General features: G+C 37.1%; 1 protein-coding gene across 2 annotated transcripts in view; it reads left to right on the forward strand.

Annotated features, from left to right (window-relative positions):
* The window catches only part of KCNMB2 (potassium calcium-activated channel subfamily M regulatory beta subunit 2), a 272,703-nt gene extending 256,478 nt beyond the window's left edge, over nt 1-16,225 (forward strand). For both annotated transcript variants that reach the window (XM_063113316.1, XM_063113317.1), the window contains exons 4-5: nt 1,155-1,350; nt 14,680-16,225. In XM_063113316.1, coding sequence (XP_062969386.1) covers nt 1,155-1,350; nt 14,680-14,964 — 481 coding nt within the window. In that variant the 3' untranslated portion in view covers nt 14,965-16,225. The remainder of the gene's footprint in view (nt 1-1,154; nt 1,351-14,679) is intronic.
* Nucleotides 16,226-17,253: the final 1,028 nt, after the last annotated feature.

A 17,253-nucleotide genomic window follows, 5' to 3' on the forward strand; every position in this document is an offset into this window, starting at 1 on the left:
ACATGTTTTTTTCTGACCACTATGGTGATCAGCTTATATCCAGAAACAAGGCATCGATTGCTGGTGCGTTACTTCCTAATGACAAATGTTAACCTTGATTATAAAATTAAAGGTATTTTAGAATGAACAGTTGATCAATGGGCAGCTGGAATCTTTCCGGTTGAGAGGTCCCAGGGCACCCTTATGAACCCATTAGTCTGCATAGAAGGGTTTCTTTTCCATTGTGTTCATGGAGAAGCAGCAAAGTGCAATAGGAGGAGCCTGGTCCTTAGAGAAATATGGGGTTGGTAGACTCACAATCTCCAACACTTACAAGCCATGTGTCCTTGCATATATTACATGATTTTTCTGACCCTGGGTGCACTCACCTTTAGAAGGAATTAACACCCAGCTTATGCAGTGTTGAGAGGACAAAAGAAGATATGTAAAGCACCAATTAGGGTGAAAAGGGATGCAATAAGTGATTGCTGTTGGTATAATCAACTTGTTAGCTTTTTTCCCTAATGAGAAAAACCTTAAAGGCACCACATTACCGTCTTCCCGTCTGTCAAGCTGGACCCTAAACTCCTTCACCCCTTTGCCATCTTCTGTGCCTTCTCCCTCACATCTTCTGTGCCTGCAAACCGGGCTGGGGTGGGGGTTGGGATGAAGAAGTACAAAATAAAACATAGCAGAGATAAGACATGGCAAGAAGCTGCCTATAATGTAGAAATCCAGGCTGAGTACAGGCTGTGATTTAAGAACATGCCCTAAGGCTGGCCAGTTAGCTCAGTTGGTTAAAGCACAGCCTTATAACACCGAGGACACGGTTCGGATCCCCAAACTGGACAGCCACAAAAAAAAAAAAAAAAATTGTGCATAAAAATAAATAAATAAATAAAAACATGCCCTATGCTTGCCAGTGAATTCAAACACAGAAAGAAAAAAATCAAGATTGGGGAATATTATAACTAAATGGAAGTCATTGAAAAAGTTCTCAGGTGCCAGTCTGTCCATGTTATGTTGTAGTTTGCCTAAAGCTGCTCTGTTCCAAGTCATAAACTGTACACAAGTAGGTTGTGGCATAGATTTTGGAAACGACTCTTCAAGTCCAGGAGCTGAGAAATGATCCCCTCCAATCACGCCTGTGTTTCCTCTCGCCCCTTTCCCTGTAGTGTGTGGACAGAAGAATCTCAGTGCACCTTGCTGAATGCATCCATCACGGAAACATTTAATTGCTCCTTCAGCTGTGGTCCAGACTGCTGGAAACTCTCTCAGTACCCCTGCCTCCAGGTGTACGTTAACCTGACTTCTTCCGGGGAAAAGCTCCTTCTCTACCACACCGAAGAGACGATGAAAATCAATCAGAAGGTAGGAACTTGGCGCACTGCATTTCAGCCACCCCACGAGCTCTCTCTGAAGTTCCCCTTTGCCAGCATTTCAAAGGAAAACACCACCAGGATCCAGCCCCTGCCTTTTCCTTACAAAGATCTCACTGTTTGTTGCCTAGGAAATACTTATTTTCTGTGCAAGTCATGGACAAATCATTCCCCCATTCTGTAGTAGTACAGATTTAGCCTTGACTTCCATTTAGAAAAGTAAATATATCCTTATGTATTCGTGTATACACAAGTACACTGAGTCAAAGCAAATATACAGCTTAGTGAGAGATACATAAGCAATAAAACAAGGTATTTGTGATGTGTCTGGAAGTCATGGAGTAAAACTGTTTTTTGCTCTTCCACAATCATTGTCACTCAGTTCTGTCACCTTAGGGGTGTGAGTTAATCGTTCTGAACCCCAACTATCTTTTCACTTAAAAGACAATAACAAATGGCCACCTTGCAAGGTCATTGTGAAGATTAGAGCAGATGTAAAGTGTTGAGCAGAGCATAGTACCAAGCACAGGGGAGACCTTTAATCTGTGGTCAAATGTATGTGCGTGTGTATCTTTCCTCATATATGTCGTGTTCATAGAAGCTGAATTTGCCAGCACTGATGTTTTCAAGTCCATATGGTAGAAGCTCAACAAATGTGTATTATATTAAAGCTGTGCATAAAATTTACATTTACAAGGTATGGGATGACCAGAAAAGTGTCAGCAGAACCAACATGCCATTATCAATTTTAAGTTAAATATATTGAGTTTTGGATTTATGGTAGCAATTTAGATGTTCAGAATATTCTCATATGTCAAGACAATTTGATGTCACTCTCGAATAGGACAATTGGTTCTTATTACCAGGATACAATCTCATGAACTTAAATTTTTCTTGTAAAAAATTTTCTTTTCATGACAATTTCAGCACTTAAATAAAACTGTAGTTGTCAGGAAAAAAAATGCAGTAGCTTAAAGTTTCAAAACTAGAACATAGGGAGTGAGAAGGATTTGTTTCTGACTTATTGACATAAAGCAAGAAAACCCACATTGCATTTTGGTATGATAACTTGAAAGAATTCTTGCAAATATCTCTGAGGACTCAATGTAATGAATATTTTAGCGAATGTTGTTTGAAGATGTTCGTTCAGATTTTCTTTCGTTTGTAGTAGCCACAATATGAGTCCTAACTCCATGCTGCAAATATATGAAGCACAACTGGTTCAGAAAGTGTTTGTCTTCCAAGATCTTCCTTTAAGTCAGATTTTTAAATCAAAGCTGACCTGTAATGACGAATGCCTATAAAATTCTCAAATCTTCAAGCAATTGAAAAGTGGCCAAAGTTGAATAGGCATCAAAAAGTGGGACAAATTTCCATTTCCTCGTTTTGACTTTTTATTGCTACATCCTATGGATGCATTTTCAGGCTATAAACAAGGAGCAAAGCTACCATTAAAAGTCTCAGTTATATACTTAGGATCAGTATCTTGTCTGTTCTCAGCATGGTATTAGGTCATTGTTTGGTTTATGTGCCCCACTACCTTGTTTTTAAATGTAAATTATAACACACATACAGAAATGTGCATGAATGAAAAAGTACAGCTGAAGTATTTATCACAAAGAGATTCCCTATGTGACCACCACAAGAGTAAAGAAATGAAAACATTGCCTGTACCCTAAAAGCACCCTTCATGCCCCCTCCCAACAACCATAGGCTCTGCCCCCTGCCAAAGATAACAATTATCCTGACTATTATGGCAATTACTTCCTTATTTTTCTTTTTAGTTTTATTTCCTAAGCATAAACCCTTAAATAGTACACTCATCTTAGTTTTGCCTCGATTTTAAACATTATATAAATGGACTCAGAGAGAATATTTTCCTTTGTGTCTGGCTTTCTTTATACAACATTATTTTTGTTAGATTTGTTCCATTTGGTTGTAGTTCATTCACTTTCATTACCGTATCATGTTCCATTGTATGAATATGACTATTGATTTTACTGTTAATGGGAATTTTGTGTTATCTGTAGTTAGGGGCTTTTACAAATAATTCTGCCATAAATATTCTCTTATATGTCTCTTGATGCAACAACACACACATTTTTGTTGGGTATAAATCTGGGAATGGAATATCTAGACCACAGGATATACATATCTTCAGGTTTAGTAGATAAGGCCAAATGGGTTTCCAGAGTGCCTACCAATTTACATTCCTGCAAACCCTCTGCGCACGAGAGTTCTAATTGTTCCAAATTTTCACCAACACTCAGTATCATCTGTAATTTTAGTTTTAGCTAATATGGTGATATTTACTTCTGGTTCTCATGACTAATGTTGTCAAGTACCTTTTTAGTTTATAGTATTTATTGACCATTTGGGTATCATCTCTTTTTTTTAATTTATTTTATTTATTGAATCAAAATTGATTATACATATTTTGGTGGTTCAACATTGAGATATGTTGATCAAATCAATATTACTAGCATATACATTGTTACAAATTGTAATTATTATTTATGCCACTTGTCCAATCTCTCTCCCTCTCCCCTCTAATTACCCTAGATTTCTTCTCTCCTTCTAAAAGAATAATGGTTACTCTGTTAATTTCTTGCCTAGATGATCTGTCCAATGCTGAGAAGTGTGATCAGATCCCCCAATATTATCATAGAGCAGATGCTTCTTCTGTCACTCTGAAATGGGCTTTGTGGAGAGATGCATCCTCTTCTTTCCTTTATTTCTGCTGGTGACTCTCCTTGTGTCAATGCACTCCAGTGGCTGGCAGACCATCTGCGTGGTGGTTGTGGTGTCTAGCCGTTTTCGTGGCATCCATGGTCATTGTGGCTGTGGTGGGCCACCCACATGGAGGTGATGTTTTTGGCATGCTCCTTGGTGCTGGCGGTGTGCCCGGTTGTGGGATGTGTCTGGTCCCCTTCTCCATGCCTCTGGTCCCCAGGTGGGCCCTGAGGCACAGGCGCGGTGTGCCTGGTTGGGGGGGGTGTCCGGTCCCCTCTCCATATGGATATCCTCTTTTGTGCAATGTCTGTTCAAGTCCCTTGTCCACTTTTCTATTGGATAGTTTCTTTGTATTCATTGTAGGAATTCTTTACATCTAAATATGAACCTCTGTTAGTTATATGGGTTGCAAGTATCTTCTCCCATTATGTAGCCTTTTCACTCTCTACATGATGTCTTTCAATGAAAAAAGTTTCTAATTTCAATGTAGCAAATTTTGTCAATCTTTTCCTTCCTGTTTAGTGCTTTTGTTGTTTTGTTTTAAAAGTCTTTACCTACTTCAAGATCATAAAGTCATTCCTCTAAATTATCTTCCAGAAGCATTATTGTTTTTCCATTCACGTATAGAGTACAATCTGCCTGGAATTTATTTTTATGTAGAGGTCAAGTTTCTGAGTTTCTTTATTTTTGCTTTTTCATATGGTCAGCTTCAGTCTATTTTTGAAAAGAACACCCTTTCCTCACTGGATTATTTTTGTAATCTCCTTTCCCCCTCTGTTTTCTCTGAAGTTAGCTATTCTGTTACTATTCTTTTCATGTATAGCCTAGAGATTACAATTTGTGGTCTTGACTAATCAAGGACATTAAAACATTTTAACTCCATATATTTTTTTCCCAATTTTGAATTATTATCACTTTTAGTCTATATATACTCTAAGCGCATGTAGACATGATTATTGTTGTTGTATATGGTCAATATTAATTTATATGGGTTCCCATGTCTTTTCATTTTCATTATTCTTAATTTATCTCTGATCTTCTAGCTTGGATTATTTTTCTACTACTTGAAGAGCACTCTCTGTTAGTATTTATTTTAGCACAATGTCTGCTCTAAAGAATTTTCTCAATTTTCATTTGTCTGAAAATATTTTTATTTCATTTTTATTCTTAAAGGATACACTCTCTGAGTACAAAATTCTAATTTGGTTGTTACTTTGTTTTCATTGTCTTCTGGTAAGCATTGTTACTGTTCAGAAATCAGCCTTCAGTTTGATTGCTGCTCCTTTGAAGGTAATCTTGGCTCATTTTAAAGATTATTTTCTTTGGTTTTCTACAGTTCAACTCTTATGATGTGCCTGGGCGGAAAAAAACAGTTTCTCCCACTATACTCTTACAACACACTTCTTGTGTGGGAATTCTTCTGTACTAGAAAGCAAGCAATCACATCTGCAGTGGACATCAGCTGGGTGTCCTTTAATTCAGTTCTGTTCTAACACTGTCTACCCGGAGAAAGCATCAGATCACAAAGGTTGAGGGCTCAGTCCCACAAAACTGTCCCCACTTCAGTTACCAGTCGCAAGTCTGGGCCTCCAGGACTTCTGACTGACCAGCTTCAAGTTGAGGGTTCCACAACCCCCTCTTTGAGTTCAATTCATTTGCCAGAATGGCTCACAGAACTCAGGGAAACACTTATATTTACCAGTTTATTTTAAAGGATATTACAAATGATACAGATGAAGCCATGCACCAGTCAAGGTATACGAGAAGGAAATGAGGAGCTTCCATGCCCTCTCTGAACCCAGTCCTTTTGGGTTTTTATGGGGGCTTCATTACATGGGCATGATTGACTAAATCATTGGCCGTTGGTGATCAACTCAACCTTCAGCTTCTCTCCCCTATCTGGAGGTTGAATATGGGCTGACAGTCCCAACCTTCTGGTCCTGCCTTGGTCTTTGTGGTGACTAGCCCCCATCCTGAAGCTACAGAGGGGCTGCCAGCCATTGGTAAATTAATTAGCATACAAAAAGACATTACTTTGGAGAGTGTATGGATTTTAGAAGCTGTGTGCCAAGAAATGGGGATGAAGACTAATTATATATTTCAGACCATCACAGTGCCAAAGTGCGCAGTTATTTTTATTTAGCATGCTTAACATTTCCAAGGCTTCTTTCCTGTTCCTTAATATTCTTTATCATTTTTAGAAAGTTCTCTGTCATTATCTCATCAATATTGCCTTTATTCTCATTCTCTCCTCCTTCTGGCACTCCAGTTGGCCATATACTAGGCTTTCTCACTGTATCCCCTATGTGTCTTACTCTCTCTTTGCTTCATTCTGGATGTTTGCCTGTCTTCTAGTTCAGCAATTCTTTCCTCAGTTCTGATAAATCTACTCTTAAACCTGTGCATTGAGTTCTTAATTTCTCTTACTGTATTTTCAATTCTAGAATATCCAATTGGGTCTTGTTTTATCATTTCCAGTTTCCCACAATATTCTAATTCTTTTCTTTTAAGTCATTCCACACAAAAAGTAAAATTATAGTTGTTTTAAAGTCTATTTTGATGACTTCAATGTCTGAAGCCCCTATGTTCCTGTTCTATTTTTTTTCCTCTTCTTTGTTTTCATGTTGTCTTGTAATGTCTGATTATTTTTTATTAGGTTTCAGATATCATATTTGCAAAATGATTTATAAAAATAACTTTGAGCCTAGGAAGATTTCACAATGTCATCTTTTTCAAAAATTATTTCTATTTGCTTCTGCCAGGCCCCAGGGGCAACAGCCATTCAGAATCATCTTATTCTGACTTCATAAGTTGAGATTTCAAATCTGAACTGCAGACCCTGTGAGGACCTATCTACTTAGGTTGACCATTACTCCTAGGATGTGCCCTTCACAGTCCCAACCCAAAATGAATAGGGGAGTCATCAGGGCACCCACTTGATAGTACCTATTGTTCCTTGATGATGATTCCTGCCCATAACTCCATAAGATTGTTAAAAATACCATGCGGCCTCCTAAACTCTTAGCCCCCTTCCACAATCAGCAAATGATCCCAGGGGAAAAGGTACCAAACACTTAGCTCACCTTCCTAGCCCAGAAATTCTTTCTCTCTGGATAGCTAGCCTCTGCTTTTAATCTGAAATATACATACTTAAAATACACTGTTTATGTCAGAAATTTATTAAACCATCTTCATGCAATGTGAGGAATGTTCAGGATATCTCTGGCAAAATAAATAAATAAATAAAAATATTCTCAATGTCAACTTTCCCTTCCTGGCACCCCCCCCCACACACACACACACACACACGAGCTCACCAAAAATAATGGTCTTCCCCACAGTTACCAAAACATGAATATAGTTTCTTGTTTTGCACCAAACTGCACTTTGAATCCACCCTCAAACCAGATGGGCATATTCTGAGAATCCCTGGTGAGTAAAAGAGGTTTTAAACTCCCAAAGGAAATCAGCATTGAGGAATTCACAAGCAATAACCATAGTGAATTAATACTCAACTGCTATTTATGATTCTAGTGACATCCTTGTGCCAAGGGAAGCAGGGGCCCAGGGTATAATACCATATATATAGTATTTAAATATAACTGTCATGTGGAAGACAGCTATTTTTGGTGGATAATAAGTTCTATAAATTAGCCAATTGCTTACAATTTCAAACTCAGTATTGCCCACATTTTGTCACCCATTCTGAAGCCTTCTGTGTTCCCTCAGTCCAAAGAATATACACATCTAGATTAACGTTTCTCAACCTTGGTACTATTGACATTTTGGGTGTAATAATTCTTTGCTATCTGTGAGGGTGAGGTGGGGGCCTGTCCTGTGTATTGCAAGATGTTTCACAACATCCCTGACCTCTACCCTCTACATGACTAGCATCGTTCCCCCTCCAGCTGTGACAATTAAAAATGTTTCCAGACAGTGACAGAATCACTACTTAGATTTTATTTAGCTTCAAACTTGGATGTTATAAGATCCTGGGATTCTAAGCAAAGACTGTAAGCATTAAGTTCCTCTGCAAAGCTTTGGTAAGGTAAGAAAAAAAGGAGAAGAAAATAAAGTGAGGTTGAGAATCTAAATGGGAAATAAAAGGGACTCAACATTTATTAAGTGCCTACTATGTATTATGTGCCCAGTACTATGCTACAAACTTTATGAAAATCAACTCATTTAATCCTAACTAACACCCTACTCCTAAATAATAATATCCATATTTTTTCAAGAGCTTACAATGTGCCAGGCATTGCGTAGTACCAAATATTTTACATAAACTAACTTATTTAATTATATGGTAACACTACTTGTTAGATACCATCATTATCCCCACTTTATAGTAATAAAGCTGAGCTCAGAAAATGAAATAAAATTTTCTCAAAGTCACACATTTACTAACTAATTAGGTCTGAATTAATATCTAAGCCTTTTTACCTCATCATGCTATCTCTTAAAGAGAAAAACATTAGAGCATCCTCTTGAGAGAGTAAATACAGGAGTTCTGAGAATCCAAATTCTATGAAATACGTATCTTCCAATGGCATATTTTGGTTAACAGGTAAGAATCCACACCATTCCGTCATATTCTAAAAGGTGTTTAAGATCAAGTAAAAGGCCGTTAACAAGGAATAGAATTATCTGTGACCCCCAGGGAAGATCAGGATTGTATATTCAGCACCAGTTTACACAGAGTGGATATTAAGCAGATACAAGTTCATCCTGAAAGTGTTTCTGAAAAGGGGTAAACATGCCCTGAAATATGACATTTGACATCCCTGTAATTAGCACTTTAGGTTTGAGGATACTTATTAGACATTTGCTGACACTGCCTATGAACCATAGATTCAGAAGTGTTTTTGTGATTGACAAAGTTTAGTCATTCCTCACCAAAACTGAATTCTGGGACTGCTGAGGACACCTTTGTGCACAGTGAAAGGAAGACTGTTCCAGAAAGAAGCTTTCACTGAGCATCAGTAAGAGAAGCAGGAAGAGGACCATGGTCAAAGATCAAAGTCAGATCAGATATCTGACTCACCCTAGGACTAATCAGATACATCACAGACCCTGGGGCTGCATCATTTCAACTATCCTGGGTAAACTAATCCTAAGGCTCCAGGAGGCTTCTATCTCATTAGTGGATTTCCTAGGTCTCTTAAGCTTCTTCTCTACTCCAAATCAAGCAGAAATGGCGTAATAGATGTAAGAGCTCTGGGAAAAAACAGGAAAGGAAAACCTGTCTCTGGAGGGACCTTTGTCTCCATACTGAAGGAAACAGCTGTGCACAGCAGAGTGTGGATTCTGTCCTCCTTTCCTCTACTAAACTTCACACAGTCCTGATTGCCAAAATCAAGCAGATACTAGAAGTGCCGACTCAACAAGTCTAAATTAAATTTTGTGGCACTCACTTTTTTTTTTTTTTTTTTTTTTTGTGGCAGCTAGCCAGTTTAGAGATCGAACCCTGGACCTTGGTATTATCAAGAATTCACTTTTTTTAAAGTGATGGATGATAAGGAGCAGAAAGTCCCAAAAGAGGGGGAAAAAATGAAATTCCAACTTACTTTCTCCACTCCTCTGTCCATCACTAATGTTCAAAGAATTCAAAAGTTCAAAATATACTTGGGGGCCAGAGTAACCCGAGGCCATCTGCTGCTGATCTCTACATTCTTTCAATATGGGATTAGGTCTTATTCTCTAGCACACAACACAAAATCTGGCACATTGTAAATGCTTAACAAATACGTGCACAAGATACATGGCTTGAAAACACTAGAAAAAGTTCCAACTGACTTTGGATCCAAGAATATGTTTCACAAGACCAATGTTTTCTGGTTTTGTGATTTTTGTTTGTTTACCTCATGCACTTTGTGGTCTAGGAAATCCTGGCTAGGAATGTGTTCTTACAGCAGATTTGTGGCCCACCTCTGTGATGGTAAAGTCTTTACTGAAAGCCTTTGTAGCCACACTCCTGTCCCAATTCATCACCTCACCCTTGTTCTGTATTCTCTTTCTATTTCTTTCTGTCTATCTTGTATTGTTTATGTTCTTGACACCTATATGTAGCATGCTGCCTGGCACATTGGAGACAATAAGTATTGATTGGATTTTATTAAACTTGTAGTCCCTTTCTGGAATAAGATACTTCCCTTTTTATCAAAGAGCAGATGAAGAACAAACCTTTCCCTTATGGTGGTCCTGAGAAATTGATAGCTCCCTTCCTGCCATCACAAGGAAAAGAAGGCTGTCTGGGAGATTATCCAGCCAGACATCCCCTCCTCCTGCCCTCACCCCTCCCACATCTTATATTTTTAGGAAGAAGTCATGTCACCCTTCACATCCCATGTTCCTAGTGAAGCGTGTCTAAGAAAAGCCCAACAGGTAGTTTCTCAAAACTCCTATCATGAGAATAAAAATAATTCTTTGTAAAAGATTCTGAAAGTGAGGCTAAGAAAATTTTCAGTCACTTCCCAAAAAATTGACGAGAAGATGGCAATTGCTGGACCTTCACTGCTTGTGTGAGGGAAAGGATGAGCAGGAGATGTTCATAGGACTCAGGTTTCTTCAACTGAAAGAGGAAAGGACACACCCATGGGGCCATCTCTGTGGTTTTCAATGCTAAAGAGAAGTTTCTGTCCTTTGAGAATCTAAGGTATTAGGGAAAGCAGTAAGGCTTATTAACAAAACTCAGGATTAAGAACAGAGATGTGAATTTAAATCTTCCACTGAATGGCTGCCTCAGAGGTTTGGTAGGTTTATATATTTCTATGTTAAGGCACAAAAGGAGAATGACCTATAGCCATTGTAAAAATATTAACATATTTTGATCAGTACTTAAGTGCATTGTGTATATAAAATTATTACTCATATGTTTCTTTGTGTTATGTATTATACAGACTCTAACAGTTGAATCTTTCCTATCCCACACCTCCCAATAGAAGTACAATCTAAAAATGCTAGGATCTTCGTCTTTTCTAGCTACCTTACTTTTTTCCAACTAAGTGTAGATCACTTAGCAAAGTTTTATTTGTTAAAATGCATTCTGTGTATTCTAAACCAACCACATAAAATTATCCTCCAAACACATGATAAAATCATGAGATAACTAAATCTTCACTCCAAATTCACACCAGCCTCAAGAACATACACGTGGCTATAGTTTGAGCCATAGAAACAGAATCCTAGAATCCTAGCATAGAATTCAACATAATGTAAATCTCCTGAGATAAAAAGACAAGGAACAGGAAACAAGAGCCATTGAACGGGATCATACCTGTGAAAAACATATAGCTATTAATTTTGCTCTTCATAGAGATTTCATAGTTTAGTGTGTGGCACTTGATTAAAGACTTTAGAAGATCATGTGGACAAATGTGATATTCTAATAGGAAACCGTGTCAATGAAAATTGAGGCTTTATGCATACTTATCATTTAATCCTCACTAAAACCCTGCCAGGAAGGCTCTATCAACCCCATCATATAGATAAAGAAATTGATTCTGGGGAGCCACATAACTTGCCTACACAGTGACACAGTAACCAGATCTCCTGAACGCAAGTCAGGAGCTTGTTATACTACCTTATACACTCATTATCACAAAAGGACCCATCAATAATAAAAGTAAATGACTGATTGAAATACAGTAGAATTTTCAGAGGCAGTAACAGTCTGGTGGGAGTCAGTTTGTGTGGCCATTGAAAAGTGGTGAGTGACAAGGTCAGGAAAAGCTAAAAACACCAGGGCAGAGGATCCTTTCTCCACTAGCATCTACCTCTTGCGCCGCCATGTGCCCCTGGCCCTGAGGACCCAAGTCCAACCATACACAGAACATGCTTCACCTGGCCAGCCCAAATGTACATATTTCAGACCCTGATGGTTTTAAACTTTAGTAAGCAGTTCCTGTATTACAACCATGCTAGATGGTCTCAAAAGGTAGTTTATATCTTTCTTTATTTGGAAGAAACTGACCTAGTGACAGAATTATTGCCATTTGGCTGACAGATGTTTCTTCAAAACAAATTTTAAACCCAAATCAATTCACAACAGTATAACAGAAGAATAAACTCCATTTTTAATGTAATGCCACTTTTATTGAGATCATTTCAGTAACTTAGTACTGTTAGCCACTGAAACTACTACTATAAACTATCTTGGCACAAACAGAGACCTGATCATTCATAATCTAAATTGGCTCAGTTTAGGGGTCGGCCCATGGTTCACTTGGGAGAGTGTAGTGCTAAATTGGCTCAGTTTGAATTCAACCACAAATGGCTTGTCTGTGATTTTTTTTTTTTTTTTTTTTTTTTAGTGCTTTGTTTCAAAAAACATTTTTAAAAATTTTAAAGACATGATCTGTGAAACTTTGAAGTGGGGCAAAAATAGAGATACCCTCATATTACCTTACACTATTTCAATCCAGAGGTATCCAACTGGTAGGAAATTTGCTTTATGATGGTCATAGGCCAATTTTTATGCTAAGATGTAACTCACTGAGAAATTCTGGTTACTTGAAGATACTTTCAGAACCTTAAGGCTGTGCTAGAACCAGCTCTCCGCTGTACTTACATATACAAGTGTATTTACATTTATGGTTAGTTTGGTTAAATTTCAAGGTGTCAACCAGACCTTGCCATAAGAACATCATGTTAAGCATCATGTATGATAAATACCAGCCACGTTAAGCATCATGTATGATAAATACCAGCAGTACTCATCCTCCATTCTTAACTAATCAAAGAACCTTGCTGCTGTTTATAATCAAGTAATTCAATGATTACAGCTCAGCCAACAAAGCAAGATGCCTGTCTGCCTACCAATAAAGTCAGGGGAAAGACTATACTCCAGCAAAAACTCATTTCATTTCTTTCATATTTCATTCCTGTGAAATCTACAGGTCTAAATTCCTCTGAAATTCCAGGATTCTATCCCAAAACTCATATTAATATACCTCAAATTTCATCCAGAGCCCACCTCATCTGTGTCTCTGCAGATAGTTATGCAGGTTGTGCACTGCACAACCCTATGGTACCAATCACATTGTAAAAGTCGTAGATGTGAATATTTAGAATCACAACTTATAAATTGCTAAATGGTAGTAAGATGTGTGGTATAAAATCAGTTCATTATGATAGTTTTCCAACTGAAAATAATAGTGTTTTGAAGAGGAAGCAGAGTTTTCTAATTTACACTAAAACATTATATAGATTAGCAATGATCCTGTTAGAAACCAATTTAATTGAGATGAATTAGTTAAATTAATCATTTGATTATATAACAAGGGGCTGGAATTTTTTTTTTCTATTGGGAGGTACTTTCCATAGAAAGGGAAAAGAGTTAACCATGGACCCTCATATCTCCCAGGAAAGTAACTTAAATCATGTTTTTCCCAACTTTTTTTAAAAATATCCTCATTATTCTATCACTTTTGTCACTGCATATTTATAGATCAAGAAAAAGGGGTCACAGAGTTTCTATCTCCTCAAAGACCTCTTTTTAAATTAGGAAAAACTTGTCCATATGTCTAATATATAATAATAATAATAAACTACAAAGAAGTTAGTTAATTCCATCTGTGTCCAGAGAAGAGAGAATGAGGAGACAGGGAAAAGAAACACGAAAAGGGAACAGAGAAAAAAATATAAAGGCAGGTGGGAGTTGGGGAGGGAGGGCAAAGGAGGAAAAGAGAAATACAAAGGAAAAAAAGGATGTAAGTGTGTGGAAAGAAAGAGAGGAGAGACACGTAGAAGAGATAGAAAGAAAGATGAGAGATAAAAAGATCAAAGGAAAGGAACTGTAAGTTCTCAGGTGAGTGGTGATTGAAGAAAACAGTGACGTGGTTCTGTTTTATTTTTCCTTGGCTTATGAGAGAAGTTACTTTGGCAGGTATGATCCATTCATCACAGTTCTTTAACTATTAAATATTCCTACACTTTCCAAGATTCCTTTTTCAGCAGTTCAACAGAGGTGCAGCTGTTTTCTTGACAGTATCAAGGTAACCAAAGTTATTTAAATGAATAAAATGAAGCCTAGCCAAAAAGATAAGGGTAAACTACTTCCCTGAAAGAACCTGTATCTTTTGATATTACATAAACAGATGTGGACAGACAGAAGACGGAAAAGTTGGCGCTCTGATTCCGTGGAGAAATATGTTCAATAGGGAATCATTAAAACCCACCACCCTTAGCTATGGCAAAATGGGTCCATTGGGAGTCATTTTTCTTTTATGTGTACAATGTGGAATGATTAAATCAAGCTAATTAACATATTCATCATTTGAGTTTAATCAATAATTAAATAATATATGGGTAAGCTATCAAGAAACAACTTGGTCAGATACTTTAAAACATTGATTTTAATCAGTGTGTGATTTCTTAAGGTTTCTGGAAGCACCAGTTTAAATATGAAAAGAATAATCCCCATGGTTATTTCACAGGTCATTAAGTTAGCCACAATATATCCCCCTTCCCCCCCAAGTCTCTCTCTCTCTCTCTCTCTCTCTCACACACACACACACACACACACACACACACACACACACACTCACTCAGAATATCTTGTGGTAACAGTTTATCTCATTCTCCCCAGTGCTCCTATATACCTAAGTGTGGAAAAAACTTTGAAGAATCCATGTCCCTGGTAAATGTTGTCATGGAAAACTTCAGGAAGTACCAACACTTCTCCTGCTATTCTGACCCAGAAGGAAACCAGAAGAGTGTCATCCTAACCAAACTCTACAGTTCCAACGTGCTGTTCCATTCCCTCTTCTGGCCCACCTGTGTGATGGCCGGGGGTGTGGCGATCGTTGCCATGGTGAAACTCACGCAGTACCTCTCCCTGCTCTGTGAGAGGATTCAACGGATCAATAGATAAAAGCGAAAATGGATGACATAATTTTCTTTAAAGCTCAAATACTGTTTTCTTTCATTCTTCACCAAAGAACCTTAAGTTTGTAATGTGCAGTCTGTTATAAGTTCCTTAATATATTCTTATACGTAGAGCAATAATGCAAAAGCTGTTCTATATGCAAACATGATGTCTTTATTATTCAGGAGAAAAAATAACGGTTTGGTGTTGATTGGTTGTTTTCGTAACCTTGTTTTGATGCTGGAACTAGTACTTTTTCCTCTTGTTCCACCAAAATAGGGCTCAGTTATTCATTGCCAAGCTTTGTGGAGAAATGTAGACAATATCAATGTGATCAGGTCTGCGTTCTGAGTTGTCAGGTCTCTTGAAGACAATAATTTTCATCATTTATTGTTTACTAAAGCTACAGCCCAAAAAAATTTTTTTTCTTTATTCCAAACTGAGCCCTGTAGCAAGAGAAGGGACCAGATTTTCTAATTAAAGGGTGTTAAGCATTTTCCTTGTATCTTTACCATATCACTGTAAAGAAGAGAGGAAACCCAGCCAGCTACCTTTCCTGCATTACTTTTTATTCATAACTTTAGAGTTTTTAACTGATTTCAAAAAAAAAAAAAAAAAGCTGTTTTCATCAGCCAATTCTATCTAATCCCTTCCTGTGATAAAAAGAAAGTGAACAGAGCCCCTTTCCACTTAAGACCCTGCTACTGTGTGAAGAGATGATACTTACAAGGAGTTTCCTTACCTGTGAACTGCCTGAATGCCAGTAGGTGCTCCGTTACGATCTAGGAAAGTGTGTTACTAAGACACTTGTATGAAAATCTCTATTCCATTTCTGCTGAACTGTTAGGTGGTAAAATTAAGATGCTACTTGCTGGTAAAGCCTGGTGGACTGATTTCAAAGGTTAAACCTATTGTGGCAAATTAACATGCTGGAATATTGCTCTTTGGGAATTTATGTTTAAGTTAATGAATGTGTAGTCTCTCCTGACAAGTGTTCCCTATTGGGATTTTAAAGCTATGTGCACAGAATATTTGTCTCCTCTACATATTTTATTTTTCTATTTACAATTCCCTTTTTTTGTTGTTATATTTTATACACAGAATAGACCTTTTTCCTAACACACATTTGAACTGAATAACAGATCTAAAGTAAGCCTTCGTTCACATTGCTATGTACTTATTGTGTTTGTGGGGGGAAATGAGGGATTGGTTTTAAATAAAAAGATTTCATCTTTTATTTAATATCAATATCAAAAGGAGAAGACAAACATCTATCTTTCTCATCTATATTTAAGTACCTTTTTGTAATGTAGTATCAAAGTTTTTTAGGTATTGCAAAATTTTACAAATCACTTGTGGAATGAGTGGTAAAACTTATATGATGAAGTGAAAATTATTCTGCAATATTGTAATTCATAGTCTAACTTTTCATAAGCAAATAAAATCCCTAGGGTGTAATCAGGACTTTAAATGTGTAATTAAATTTTTTAATCCATTAAATCAGAAGATTTGAATACTTCTTGCATTCTGAGCTAACAATCCCATGGCAATCAATCAGAAAACCTATAATTAACTATCCTTAAAGGTATTTTAAGAGATTATGAAGAAAGTTTCTTTTTATTTTAACACCCAAACACATACACACAGTGTTGCAAACATTTGTAAAATATGATGGAAATCTCTTTATTCCTACTCCATCTTAAAAACATAACTTGACGATAATAGAGAAATCTTTGGAACTATAAAACTGAAGTTTTATAGTTTTTCATATTCCTTGGGCTTCCCTTCAAGTCATCCAAGAGTGAAATATATGTGAGTGAAATTATTAGATGAGATTTTTCCCCTCACTGGATTTTTATTAAAAATTCCAAAATGAGGTTTTAGATAAGAACATGGATATATCAAAATAATGATACCAAAAAGACATTAACTAGGGCCTTCTTGAATCCCAATACAGCAACAGCTCCTTCAAATAATTTAGATGTATACACAATTAAATGCTCATTATTAAAGGAGAAAGATCTGAGACTAACAATAATGTTTTAAATGCTTTGCGTGTGTTAACTAATTTAATCTCTCTAACCCTATTGGAGGGGGCACTATTACTATTTCGTCCTACAGATAAGAATGTTGCTCAGGGATGTTAAATAACTTTCCCAAAGTTACACAGATAGTGAAATGGTGGAGAGCTGAGAAAGTATCCTGTAGCTCTCCTGTTATGATAACCATTTCCATGGCTTTGGAGTCTTTTAGATAACACTGGGGGATTCTGAGGTTTGGAAGAGACTATAGGGG

Source organism: Cynocephalus volans, chromosome 1, assembly GCF_027409185.1.
Source record: "Cynocephalus volans isolate mCynVol1 chromosome 1, mCynVol1.pri, whole genome shotgun sequence".
Taxonomy (NCBI): domain Eukaryota; kingdom Metazoa; phylum Chordata; class Mammalia; order Dermoptera; family Cynocephalidae; genus Cynocephalus; species Cynocephalus volans.